Source organism: Nannobrachium achirus, assembly GCF_963921795.1.
Source record: "Nannobrachium achirus genome assembly, chromosome: 14".
Taxonomy (NCBI): domain Eukaryota; kingdom Metazoa; phylum Chordata; class Actinopteri; order Myctophiformes; family Myctophidae; genus Nannobrachium; species Nannobrachium achirus.
Window position 1 is genome coordinate 26827645 of NC_137821.1, and position 14340 is coordinate 26841984.

Genomic DNA, 14340 nt, shown 5'->3' on the forward strand with positions numbered 1-14340 from the left:
AATGAACATCTGGCCTGGTAGATTTCGAAAAAGAATATGTCCCTGACTACAGTCATCCATCACATTTTATGAGTCTGATGAAAAAAGATTTCAGAGATATTCTAACTGTACTACTTTTAAGAGGATAGGGACTGGGACAGTGCTGAAATTGTAGCTGTCAGGTGGAAACCTTGTATTTCCACTGCTACTTTGGATGAGAAAAAAAGTTGTTCCAATGGATGTAAATATTTAGTCATAAGCGCTTGTTTTTGGTACTTATGTGTTACACTGTAATGTGACAAAGTAGGGCATTCATTTATGAAAAAGAAAAGATGAAACATGAAGATACAAGGTCTCTGCCTGACAGCGACGACATTTAGCAGCACAGTCTGTCCTGACCCATGACACGTTTAGTTATGTCGAACCAGGTGCCAACATCCAAACCTCTCAACACTATGACCATAATGTAAATGTGAAATTCCTCCCTGACACATGCACGCTGGAGTTTGTCGATCTCTCTTCTTAAATCATGCAGACACAGTTAACGAGCACAGCTTAATGAAAAATAAATCCGCCAAAGGTCAATCGCATGCCGAGAGCGGAGGGCTCTTTAGTGAAAAATCACTCACAACAACCGCTATAAATAGTAGATGGGGAATGTAGGAGGCTATGTTGCTCTTTCTCCTGCCAGGGCGAAAGTGCTGAAATATATGTATATGCCATTTCGCGGAGGCAGCCCCACACCTGCTTTTACTCTCTGGGACTCGGTTTTCTCACATGGGACTTGGACATGCATTTGATCAATGTTGCAGCATTTCTCAAAACACAAAATAGTGCCGGGTATCCAAGATGTTTTCAATTTAGTTCTCTGAGAAAAGAACAGAACATGGAGGAAAACAACACATTTAAACTAGTAGGGGGATTTCTCTGGAGTCCACTACTACTAACTGTTTGTGGAATGATGTAATGGCTTCAGACAAATATGGACATATTGCTGCAGGCCTTGGAGGAAGTTGGAAAACACAAAAAAAGAGAAAAAAATAAAACGTTTCCAAGTTATTTTAGGAGTGGCCAGGTGTAGGATATCCTCCTCTCCTTGATGATAAATAACTCTCTCTTTCGGAGTGGATACTCTGAGAAACAGAGCCATCTGTTGCACGGAACTCTGGTGTTTTTGGATGTCTTTCAGGGATGGGGCTCTTGCACCATAATATTTTCCGTTTTCGGTAGCCTCTGCACCCCCTGTGCCTGATACCCACCCCCTGCAAACCTTCAAGCAAGAATTTCCAACCGATGAGGTACTTGAATACTTGGCTTAATGTCCTCCCCTCCCCCCTCTTTGCCTTAGACCTTGCAGGACTTCCATATTTGGCAAGGCATCGCATATTGTAGCTTTTTAACAGTATCCTGTAACATTCCAAGGAGATTCTGACGCTCGGTACGTGAGGTGGGGGGGGGAGGACATAATCTACCTGGAAAGGTGATGACTAAGTTGGAAGGAGAGGAGGACATGCGGAGCGATAAGGGCAGCCTATTCTTAGTGGATATCGCACAGCATCGCCTCGACCCAGAATCACCGTTCGTAGGAATGCCAGCAAACGCTTCAGTAGAATGATCTGCTTTGGTCTCACAAATGAGTGCCCAAGAGCAGGCATGCTGTCACTGTCGGGCAGAAAACTTGTGTCTCCAAGTTTCAATTTTGTACGTTCTTTCGTAAATTAAAGCCCTGCTTCATCGTGTGTTACAAAAGTAGTGAAAACAGCAGATCTACAAGCTCACAACGCCTCGCGGCACGAGGCGTTGTGTGCTTGTAGTTCAGCTGTTTTCACTAGTTTAAATCGTTTTCATGATAAATGATAAATACAAAATGAACGGTTTTGGACATACAAGGTTTCCACCCGACAACGACGATATACAAAACACCACGGGTGTCGGACAGAGGACATACAGGACAGCCATAGCTGATGGTCAGACGGCCCAGTATGTGTCGAAGTGTCCCTGAGAAAGAAGACTCTTAAACTGATCATAACCTCATCTCATCTCATGGCTGCTCATCATAACCATCTGAGCAGCCATCAGCTGGCTGAAGTTGGTGGGGGGGAAAAAAAGAATGGTGTTTAGCTCCCGTTATCAATGGGTTTTATTCTCACCAAATACGTGATGTTTTAAAACTCATTGATAATGGGAGCTAAACACAGAGTGCAGAGTCTCATGGGGACTGTAGCTTCTTAATTTCACTGTAGCTCATTCTGGGTTGATGGAGAGGATAGTTAACACATCTACTGCCTTTTAATCTGAAGGGATGCTTGGTGCCTTGGTGCCGCGGCGCTTTCTCCGTAGGCCGCCGCTATTATTTTGAAGGGCCGGAAGGGGGTTGTTTTTGTTTTTTTGGATTATCACTTGACGGCAACGATTACGTCATCTAGTCACATGACAGTGTGGGTCCAGAAGAGAAACATGGCTGCGCCCAGCCGAGTGCATTGTGTACAGTATGCAGACCACCCTTTGTATCAAAATGTCTCTTTTTGAGTAAATGAAGTCTCTTTATGGGCCTCTCAATGGATTTACTATGGAGGAGCTTCACACGCGGACATTACCGATGCGGGCGGGACCGGAGCGACGTACTGTACCTTTACTGTAAATACAGTAAGATTGACAGTCCTCACCGTCAACGGCACCATGATTTTAACCCTTTCAATGACTGTGAGGATTGTCAACGGCAGCAGAACTGTTAAATATTAGAGACGAGCAAGTAGACTTTTTGTGTGTGTTTGTGTGTGTGCGCACGCACGCATGTGTGTGTGTGTGTGTTGCAAGCGTGTACCTGGGCAGGTTGTCGAGCAGTCCCTTCAGTTCGTCACACACAAGTCTGACCAGACCACTCTTCATGTTGCTGTAAGACACGTCGATCATGAAGATGTACGCAGGAGGATTGGGAGGCTTGTTGTTCTGTTGGGAAAAGGAACAGATAATGTATTAAGACGTTGATTCGCTCTCACTATCTTTAATACATTTCTAAAGTTCTGTTTTGGGGGGTTTTATTATTGTTCTTACTTTCCCAGACATGGAGGCATTTTTTTAAATCAGAGTTCAGCCTCAGTGAGTTCAATCTCGGTTTCTCTAAAGCTGAGGGTTTAATACTGAATATCCTAAAAAATTACAACATAGTTTGGAACAGCCATTTCTGAAATAATGCATATTTCATTCGTATGTATTTTGCAAAATTATCGACTATCGATTCATACTTCATAGGTGAAGTTTAAAGTTCCCTATTTTGAGAGGAGCTTATTGCAAACTAAAGCTGATGGATTGCTCACAATAAAACATATTTATATTTCATGGTTAGGTCATGAAGATGCTATTTGTTTTTACAGTGTTTTTTCAACTGTAGACCATAGATAAAGTTTGGAACAAGAGGAATCGGGCAACCTATACTTCTCTCCACCTGCTAAATCAGGCCAGATAATCACAGTCACGCAAACCTCTGGGTATAAATAAATGTCTTCCTTTCAATGTCAATGGCCGGGTTTCCCAAACCGATTTTAGCCCATCGTAGCTCACGCATGGTCGTAGAGACCAAGCCTGACCGTCATGTTCCCGTGTTTACATGGGTTCGGGCAGAGCGACTTAATTAGCCCCCTACAACTACACCAACATTCAGATTTCAGATGTATTTCCTGGCGTTCCCCATGCGCACCAACCCCATTGAGATAAACAGACAGCGATCGGATAAAAAGGCTTCTCATTAAAGAACACGGAGGATACGGGTAATTATAGAATGCCGTACTGTATTTAGACAGGTGTGAGACTTTATTAAGCACTTTGTTTGTGAAATCTGAATGTTGGTGTAGTTGTAGGGGGATTAATAATTCGCTCTGCCTGAACCCATGTATACACGGGAACATGACGGTCATGGCTAGGTCTCTACGACCATGCGTGAGCTACGATGGGCTAAAATCGCTTTAGGAAAACCGGCCAATTACTGTATGTAGTATATAACCTCAGATCATTGTTCATTGTTATTTGAACAATGTACCTTACTGTATTATTTGATTAATCAAGTGAAATGTTGTCTAAGTTGTCTAAGATCCACAAATAAATAAATCTGTAATTCACTCAATCATAGACCATCCTGGACTTGTGGCCCATCATGCATCTCTTTCCTGATCTACATACTATGTTCAAATGCCTTCAGTGATCCAGTTCTGATACGCTGAAAACTTCAAGTGGCAGGGGTTGAAAGAGGTTATTTTTGTGTACAGCAGATGCATTGAAGGGCAACAGGATGGAACTGAGGTGAAGGGGTGCAAGGCTGTGGAAGTGAAACACTGTTATGTTTCCACAGTTACAGGCCATGACAAGGAAACTCACCTTGAGGGCTTTTTGTTTTAAGAGCTGGCCAGCAGAGCTATTTTCCGTATATTAATAAATAGAGCACAGACACATGCCTGCCAAGAGAGGAGTGAATCGTGGCATCGGCACTTCAGTAGCATGTCTTTTCTTACCCTAGTCAATGTTTCCCTGCAGAAACCTCAGTGGGAATACACTCACATCTTTGTCATTACAGTAGTTTCTCATCAAGTCAATCGTGAATAACTGTATATTGTATGTTGTAAACCAAATGTAGTTTCCATGATTTATATTCATGAACTGTTACCTGGCAATATTTCATTCAGCTCACCTGCTGTAATGGCTAGCATAGGCGCAACATAAATCACAAATATGCCCATAGAGCCTGGAGGACTAATAATTATGATCACTTAATATTTTTGTAAATCCCCAGTTCAAAAGCTACCAAATGGGAGGTTCCGAAACCCCGTGCATTTCTTCAAGCCAGGCAGGTTTTTGATACCGGTCTTCAGACTGGGATGAGGCAGACTAACTGGAATCTCCCTGGTCAAGATTGCTCCATGCAGGCAGAGGATCTGCTTTGTGTCAGCTGAGCGCCAAATGAATGTAGTGAAAGCGTGTGTATCTATTGATCCATTGGGCTGTTAACCCATTTAGGCCTGAACACGTTATGACGCAATATTTTATGCTTTAAATATAAAAAAATAGCAGATATACAAGCTCACAGCGCGGCACCGAGTGCCGCGCTGCGAGCTTGTAGATCTGCTATTTTTGAAAAATCGTGAAAATTAGAATTTTGACCCGATTCTATAAGTGTCTTTTGAATCCTTCTAAGATTTTTGGAAAAAACCTATGTTTCTATGTCAGCAATCTGGCTTAGCCATCGTCAAAGAAAAGGTCCTTTTCACTTAACTGGAGCTCAGTTAGTCTGTTCTTGAGAGACTACTATGTCAGTGGTGCTCAAACCTTTTCATGTGAAGGACCCCCAAAATGATATTTATTTGGCCACGGACCCCCATTTCAAAATATCTAGTTCCAGGGACCACCCAGAAGCAAAATTTGAGTGACAAACGTTCGCTTTGAAAATACATATATTCAAAGATTTGCACACATTTTCACGACTTTTTCAAAAAATAGCAAATCTACAAGCTTGCAGCGCGGCACTCGGTGCCGCGCTGTGAGCTTGTATATCTGCTATTTTTCACTGGTTAAAGCATTCAGTAATTCTAGGCCCTAAATGGGTTAAACCAGGCAGGGATGTATTTTACCTTGCAGTAGTCCAGGGTAGCTGAGAACTCGTAGGAACCCAGGGAGAGCTCGGGCCTCTCGTACAGGTCCACCCTGCGACCCATGTGGTCCAGATGTTGTAAATAGGTTGGTGGCACTTTGGTGGGTCAAAGATGCATTTTGATGAAGAAAAAGAAAAGTGGGTTTTAGAAATGTATCACATTTCAAGTATCTCAGTTTATAAGAAATGAAATCATTTCTCTGTTTGACAGCTCGTCGACTGAACGCATACCTTCGTTGACGCAGTTGCAGAAGCTACACTGGTAGCGCCGGCCGCCGTCGATGAACTGCATGTAGGGGCACATGTAGGCCTTGCAGCGGTTGCAGCGTATGGGGCCTGTTTCACCATGGTTCACCACATATAGAGGAGTCTGTGGGGACACACGACACAGAGGCACACATTGGTACGTGTTCACAAGATCCAGCGTTTCCAGTGATGGAAAAAGTATTCTTATGTATTTACTTAAGTAAATAGCCAAAGTATAAATAGGGCTTAAGTGGTTATGTACTGTATGTTTTGTATTAATAATAAAAATGTACAAATGAACTAATAACTAACTTTTCTAATAATTGTAGAGGAGTAAAGATCAAAATTTGCCTCTGGGATATAGTGGAGTAGAAGTATTGAAAACTAGAAATAGTCCAGTAAAAAAAAAAAAGAAACCCTCAAACTTAAAGGAGCTATAGTCAACTTTTTCTTGAAAAACGGACGCTAAAATAAAAATATTTTTTCGAAAATATTTTATAAAAGATTAAGCTTCATACATGTGTTTCCATTCAGAAATGACCACAAAAAGTGTAAAATAATGGTAAAATAATCATTTTGTCCGTTGTCAGGCTGACTGTTTACATTCCTTATCAATCCATATAAAAGAATAGAAGAGGGATGTAAACAAAGTTAGCCTGACAATGGCCAAAATGAATATTTTATCATTATTTTACGCTTTTTGTGGTCATTTTTTAATTTTTTACTTTTGACACCTTGAGTTCAGACAAATACGACTCAAGTAAGTGATGACTTTAGTGTTGCAGAAAGAGACCATTCAGTCTTGTGATAATATTCATCTTTTGTACTTTACAGTATTTACTTACACGCTCATGGAGCTCTGTTCTGTCTTCTGTATCAATAGTCTCAAAACACGTGTAAATATGGGCATGGCACATACTTATACAGAGCATACATCCATGGTGGAATGTAAACGCTGGGTCTTTGCTTTGTTTAATATCCCAAGCAACCGTCTCTCATTCTGAATGGTGAGTTTGTAGGCTCACAGATGGCGGTGATAGATTCTTTTTAAACATTGCTTATAAACTGGACTTGATTTTTTAAACAATAACATGTCTTTACCCACTTGAGGGAGGCCTATATTTTATACTTTGGCTATTTTTGAAAACAATTGTAAACTGTTGAGAATCTTGGAAAGTTTTCAAAGGATTTGGAATATTTTTGCCTATAATTATATGCCCAGCGAAACATGGATAAAGGGGTTATGGATGTGCAGATTCTCCCTCCTGCTAATTTAGTGCACCTGTTGATAAACAGACTTTCCAGCAATACTAAGGGGTTTAATTATTAGCCCTGAAGACGACATAGGTTGAAATGTTGTCAGTACCCCAACTTCCTATATTTCTGCAAAGTGTATTCAATTCAATTTTATTATTAAAGTGTCAAATCATAACAAGTACAAAACAGGAACACAACAAAGAACAATGGTAAGCTATAGCCAATGTAAAGAGATATCAGGAAATGATAAGGTTGCTAACATGCATATATTCTGTCTATAATGTGGGAGAGGAGAGCACACAATCCAAAATCAAACCATCTAAACTCTGTTTATTCTCTATTGTGGAGACGGACATTCACACCACATAAATAAGCTCCGTTCGGTTCACATGAACTCATTTTCAGGTTTATTATTAGACCGGGTCATCCAAGACACCTCGGGATGAAGATTTACGAAACGTTTGCACAATATCCAAGTGCAAAGAGAACTCCATCTGTCAAATAAAACAATACTAACGTCCTAACACAACAACGTGCCCCAAAGAGCCACAGCGATGCGCAGGATATTTTGGCATAGACAAGCGTTTTACTATTATGGTATCATATTTGTGGGAAAATCGCGGCGTGTTTGCGGGCCGCCTGGAACGGAGCAAACCTGAGAAGGCAATGCACTTAGGTTTGAGACATTTCGTGTAAACCTCCTTTCATCTTCACGGGTCCCTGTGGAACTGACATTAGTTAATTAGCCAGGAGCGGGGTTGTGCAGAAAGCTAACATTACCTAAAAAGGCCTATTGGCGCTTGAGACAAAGAGAGTGGAGGGTGAGGGGGGGTAAATATCTTAACGTGATGTTCTTGGACCACTAGAGGATCCACACTGGAGGTCATCCACAGCACAATGGAACTTTTAATGTAGCTGGACCGACGCACTAGCATGTCAAGGCAGCCATTCTCAGTCCTTTTCATTTCAAGGAGGAGGACCCCCGGAATGATATGTATTTGGTCACGGTGACCCTCCAGTCGATACCATTTATCTCTGGGACCCAAATCTACACAGCAAAATCCTCAGTGTTCATTTTACTGTGAGTGTGTGTACACATGGAACCGAATTGTTCCATTTGTACACAGTTACGCGTTAGAGACCCATAAATGTCCATTTGGTCCCTAACAATCCATTTTAGCTGGCGCACCTTGGAACCCGCTCAAACAGTGGTGTAAAGTAGCTAAGTACATTTACTTAAGTACTGTACTTAAGCACAACTTTGAGGTACCTGTACTTTACTTGTATATTTCCAATTTCCAATACTTTTACTTCTACTCCACTACATCTCGGATCCAAAAATGTTACTTTTACTCCACTATATTTATTTAAAAACTTTAGTTACTAGTTACTTTGCAGATAAAAATTATAATATCATAAAACATACATAAACCACTTTAGACCTATTTTATACCTTGGCGATTTGAAAATAGCAGATCTACAAGCTTGTAGATCTGCTATTTTCAAACATTTGGTACTTTAAGTAAATTTTTATGCCAATATACTTTCGTACTACTGAAGTACATTTTGAATTCCGAACTTTTACTTGTAACAGAGTATTTCTGTATTGCAGTATTAAAACTTTTAATTAAGTAAAGAATGCGAGTACTTTTTCCACCACTGTCAAATACCACTGAGAGTCTCTGGACCTCATGTTGAGAACCAGTATTATGAGCTATCAAAAGATAGCAGCACTGATGGGTGTCTGCAGCTGGTGTTGCCGTACTCACATATATGGACAGGCATACACACTAATTCATCCTCAGTAATATATTGTATTCATTCTTAGTATGCCTGATTTGTACTTTGTTGCGCATCGTGTCGTACAACAAAGCATAAAGTGAGCTTGTAGATCTGCTACTGTATTTTCGGTGCACAACACCAGCGCGCAACCACAGCATGGAGCATTCCTTACTCTGGGTTTCCTTTATTTTAGTAGGTGTCTGTTATGTCTTGAGTAATTTATTTATCATTTGCCCTCGCATTTGTTTTGATGTTGCCAGTGCTTAGATGGAAAATGAATGTATAATAAGCCTGCCTTACCTCATTCTTTGGCACAGTGGCAAAAGGTTTGATGATGGCGGCCAACGGCACTTGGCACTGTTTAGCCAGGTCAGCGGTGCAGGGGAAGGAGTAGGTGGTGCAGCGGATAAACCTGGGACTGGCGTTGCCTGTGATGAGGACCGGGGGAAAGGTATTGTTACAAACCAGGGTACAAACCTTCAACTCAAACTTGAGTAAAATCCCATATTAACCACTTACAGCAGGGGTTCCCAACCTTTTTTGTCTCAGGGCACCCCATAAATATGTTTTTTAATCCGAGGCACCCCTACGTTAAAATTTTCACTCCCAGCACCTTATATTTATAGCATATCGTCGTTGTCGGGTGGAAACCTTGTATGTCCAAAACCTTTCGTTTTGTATTTATCATCTATAAAATGCACTAAACTAGTGAAAACAGCAGATCTACAAGCACACAACGCCTCGCATCGCGAGGCGTTGTGTGCTTGTAGATCGGCTGTTTTCACTAGTTTTGTGCAACAGTCTTGTATGATGAAGCAGGGCTTTGCTTTACCAAAAGACGTACACATTTGAAACTTGGAGAGTTTCTGCCCGACAGTGACGATATTTTAGTGATTATGTTGCGAGGAAAACGTTGAGATAATAGCCATTTTGGTTAGAACTGACTGAAAATAACTTTGTACTTCAAGTTTAAAATGATACTAAATATTTTTTCAAGGGTCCAAATAAATTCCAAATATTATCAAATTATCTCTGGCGGCACCCCTGGACTGCCGTCGCGGCACCCCACCCACTTTGAAAACCCCTGACTTACAGTAATACACTTTGTTGACAGGGGTCCCCCAGGGGTCTATACCATTCCCCCCCAAATATCTTCACCAAAAATAGCTGATCTACAAGCCCACATTAAGTCGTAACACGACGTGTTGTGAGCAGTAGATCTGCTATTTTGCCAAATGTTCACCTATTATGACCCAGATATGCCCAGAATAGAAGGTATGCACGTGACATCATCATCATACCTGGAAGTTATGCGGGAACGCCTACTGAGCGGCAAAAAACTACTTTCTGGCCTTGACAGCCCATACATCCAAACAGAAAAGTCCTATCGAATTGCATTAAACAACGTTAAACTGACATTGACACTCACTTTGCCACTCGATAATGTCATTCACTTTATGCATGCGCATACCCTCTATAGGGAACCTAGGGTTCATTTGGTTAACAACACTGAAATAAATGAACTTCAGGGGAAATTCTGACCTCATTGAATCTTGCCCCTGACTAGAACATATTAGAATAAATAATAACGCTAAACTAGCAATAAACTAGCACTAAAACTAACACTAAACTAACACTACATAGACTAAAACTAACACTAAACTACACTAAAACTAATCAAAACTAAACTGAAATTGAAAAAATAAGTCAAAACTAAATAAAAGATTTAATCTAATTAAAAACTATAACTATATACAAGAACTACTTATTTACAGTATGGATGCTTTACATGGGCAACTGGCGGCCCGGGGGCCACATGCGGCCCCCACCTCCACGTAATGCGGCCCGCAGGTTAATACCGGAATACTGACATATTATTGATTTCAGCTGTTACAATTCCAAACATGACCAGCTTTAATTCTGTCTAAATTAGTAGCTTAATGACTTGTATAGTAGTATTAAAATGTATTTTTTATGTCCAATGTATTTGTATTTAGGTACATAAAGTTAACATGACTATATAACTAAATGCGTTTGAAATTAAATGAAAATTTTACATTTCAGGATTCCAATTAAAAAATAACAAAAAATAATTCAGAATTCCAATTCAAAATGCGTTTTGAGCTTGTAGATCTGCTATTTTTGCTTCTTTTGTATGAGATACTAGAATGACAAAGTAGGACATAGCAATATGCAATGTGGCCCTCTGGAGTGAAGGTGGGAAATATAGTGGCCCTCCCCATCAACAAAGTTGCCCACCCCTGCTTTAGCGTCAAGTAATATTCACGTTCTGTGTTGATGTAGTCATGACACAAATACCACCAGTTCAGTAAAGAAAGATATATAAATAAAATATCGCAGAAAAAAGAATTCATCGCAAGAAAAAGCACAGCTGTTGTGTAAAGACCTTAAATGGCCTGGAAATGGATTAAATCAAATCCATTTTTAAATGACCAATGTACCTGTTTATACATGTGATGTTGGGGACATGATAATGTTGTCAGGCTTACCTTGGTCCTGTACTGTGTAGTCGGTGGTGACCAGAGGGGGAACCTGGCCTCTGAGGTTTGTGGTGTAAAGCTGTCCCCCTCGCCTGGCTTGGTCATCTTCAATGACTTGCGTCTAAAAGGGAAGTCATATAACTTACATCAGAGACAGGACAAGACATGTTGGTTCAGGCCGCTATGCGGCCCTCACATCTAGACTCCTAGGTAGCACCGCCGATCAAACCAATATGCCCATATATGGAGATGTCTGTATCTGTCAGTCTTGTCCACTTTATAGGAGATCACTGATGTCATCAGTATATGCCCATATATGGGTATGTCCCCTTGTGTGCCCATATATGGAGATGACTAATTTACTTGCGCCTGATGCCATGAAGACACATTGAGGTTAGGCAATACACTCCATATTTGAGCGTAGCTGCATTGATATGGTTATAGCTAAGTCATCGTAACATGAATGTGATGATGTGGTTTGCCCAACCGGCCGGTCCTCCCTTACCCCAATTTTAATCTAAGAAGAAGATTATATCCATTGTTTACATTTCACTTGCTCTGCTCGTGAATTAAAAGAAATGACAAAATCAAACTCTTAATTGGAATCCAATTGGGATGCTGTGATTGTTTTGCAAGGAAACGTTTCTCTTCCAATCTTATATTTACAATTGGCTTAAAGCCGCATCCCACTTCCAAGCCCATGGCACGCCCACTCTGCATCCACTCCAACTCTACTTCAACTCAACGGTAGGGAGAAGAACGTAGGGAATAATACCGCCCACCTCTATGCCGTCCGCTCATTCGCTAAGCACGAGAGAGAGGAGGCAACAGGGGAGGGGGGGCGGGCAAGCGAGAGAGAGAGAGAGAGAGTGAAATTTGACACCACTGTGTTTGCATGTGCGTGCTGCTGCTGCTGCTGCCTCCACAGTGAGTGCAGAGAAATAGCAGAGGCATAACAGTCACTTCTCTCCAGTGCGTCCGGCGGTCAAATATGTCCGACCGGAAACGTGCGCTGCGGCACAATAGTTCCGCCACAAATTTTTTTTTTTTTTACTTTTTTATTTATTTATTTATTTTTACTTTTTTTTTTAAACTTTTTTTTTTACTTTTTTTTTAACTCGATGGGAGCGGCCCGAAGGGCCGCAACCCTCTAGTGCATTACATTACTACTAATGATAGAGTACAACTTGTGGGTGGATAAAGCACTGTTTTCATGATGGGGAGGATAGACTGGCATCCGTGGTAAGCTGGGTCAGTAAGTGAAGGTATATGATCCCATGAGCATTGTCTACTCACGGTGCTGGGGATGGAGTCGGGGTCCAGTTTCTTCTGAGGAGGGCCAGCCATTTGGGCTCCTGCTCCAGGGAAGCCCCCAGGGAAGCCAGGCTGACTCTGAGGCCCTGCCATCTGGCTCCCAAACTGACCTGAACAGGGAAGCAAATAAAATTGGCTCATTCTTATCTGCAGTGGAAGATTACACAGTATGTTTGTGGTTAATTATTATTGTTTAATAAAACCTACTCTGTAGAATAGAAACAGTGGTGGGTTCATTAGCCATATGCGTCTCATCATGAGTAATAACTTTGCTCTTGGGATTCTCTTTAGCAATCTGCACGAAATTGTGAGCTTGTAGATCGGCTATTTTCAATTATACAACAGGTTATTACGATGAAGCAATCAGATTGGTTGAAACAATCATGTGACCATGATTATATTCAGCATTATGTAACGCTCTCGTCAATCAAAGAAATCAGCTGTGCTGGTCACAGAAAGGATGCCGGGGCTGCCTGTCCCAGCACTTTGCTAGTGGCTAGAATAGCAGTTTTCATGTGGAGTTCAGGGACATAGTAGCTAAATGTGGCATTACAAAATTACACATTTCTATCGAATATCTTAATTACAATGAAATTACGTTTTCTTTTAAGGGCAACAGTTGTATAATCGCAATATTACACTCGAGGGTGTGCCATATATTATTGCTTAAATAGCCAAGGTATAAAATAGGGCTAAAGTGTTTAATGTATGTTTTATAATATTATAATTTATACATGCAAAGTAACTCGTAACTAAAGTTTTCAAATAATTGTTGTGGAGTAAAAGTAAAATATTTGCCTCTGAGATGTAGTGGATTAGAAGAAAAAGTACTGAAAATACTTCAGTAAAGTAAAATACTTCAAAATTGTACTTAAGTACAGTACTTGAGTAATTGTACTTAGTTACATTACACCACTGACTCTAATCACAAGGACACTGAGCTGAAAACCCAGTTAGAGAAAGCCAATGAATAATGCACTTTTATGAAAATGATTCTCCTGCCCCAAAGTACATAAATGTAGTGTCATTCTTTTTTCCCCAAAACATTGCAGTATGGACTAGAGATTCATGCCAAATAATGCTTAAACATATCTTAATCAAAGGGGTGCGCTATAGCAATGAAACTTGCTTACACGTGTGCCTCTATTCACAAGGAACACATCCGTAACTTTTACCATTTCTCCAATTGGCCGAAGAGGGGGTGCTATAGTAATCGTTTGAAAATGTAAACTTTGAACTGGCATGAGTCACGCCTCAGAACTCTGCTCAGCTGTTTCCAATTCTCATTTGTTAAAGGACCAGGTCACCTCTGGGACAACCAGATCTTATTTTATTGTTGTGTGGGACACGATCAACACAATCCTGAGTTATCTTTTGTGTTCAATCTGTGTTTTTAGATATTTTAGTATTTCAGCCGATTTCAGCATGCTACTGGTCAACTGGTCATATGATGCAAAATGCATCATATGACCAGTTGTAGCATGCTGAAATACTAACATATCTAAAAACACAGATTGAACACAAAAAATAATTCAGGATTGTGTTGATCGTGTCCCACACAACAATAAAATAAAATCTGGTTGTCCCAGAGGTGACCTGGTCCTTTAACTGTATGGGTATCTT

At 40.8% G+C, this 14340-nt stretch overlaps 1 protein-coding gene across 2 annotated transcripts in view; it reads right to left on the reverse strand.

Moving 5' to 3' along the window:
• sec24d (SEC24 homolog D, COPII coat complex component) overlaps positions 1 to 14340 on the reverse strand; it is a 42713-nt gene that overhangs the window by 21944 nt on the left and 6429 nt on the right. For both annotated transcript variants that reach the window (XM_080742350.1, XM_080742349.1), the window contains exons 6-11: positions 12700 to 12827; positions 11413 to 11524; positions 9203 to 9330; positions 5849 to 5987; positions 5598 to 5713; positions 2804 to 2928 (exon numbers count right to left, since the gene is read on the reverse strand). In XM_080742350.1, coding sequence (XP_080598476.1) covers positions 2804 to 2928; positions 5598 to 5713; positions 5849 to 5987; positions 9203 to 9330; positions 11413 to 11524; positions 12700 to 12827 — 748 coding nt within the window. The remainder of the gene's footprint in view (positions 1 to 2803; positions 2929 to 5597; positions 5714 to 5848; positions 5988 to 9202; positions 9331 to 11412; positions 11525 to 12699; positions 12828 to 14340) is intronic.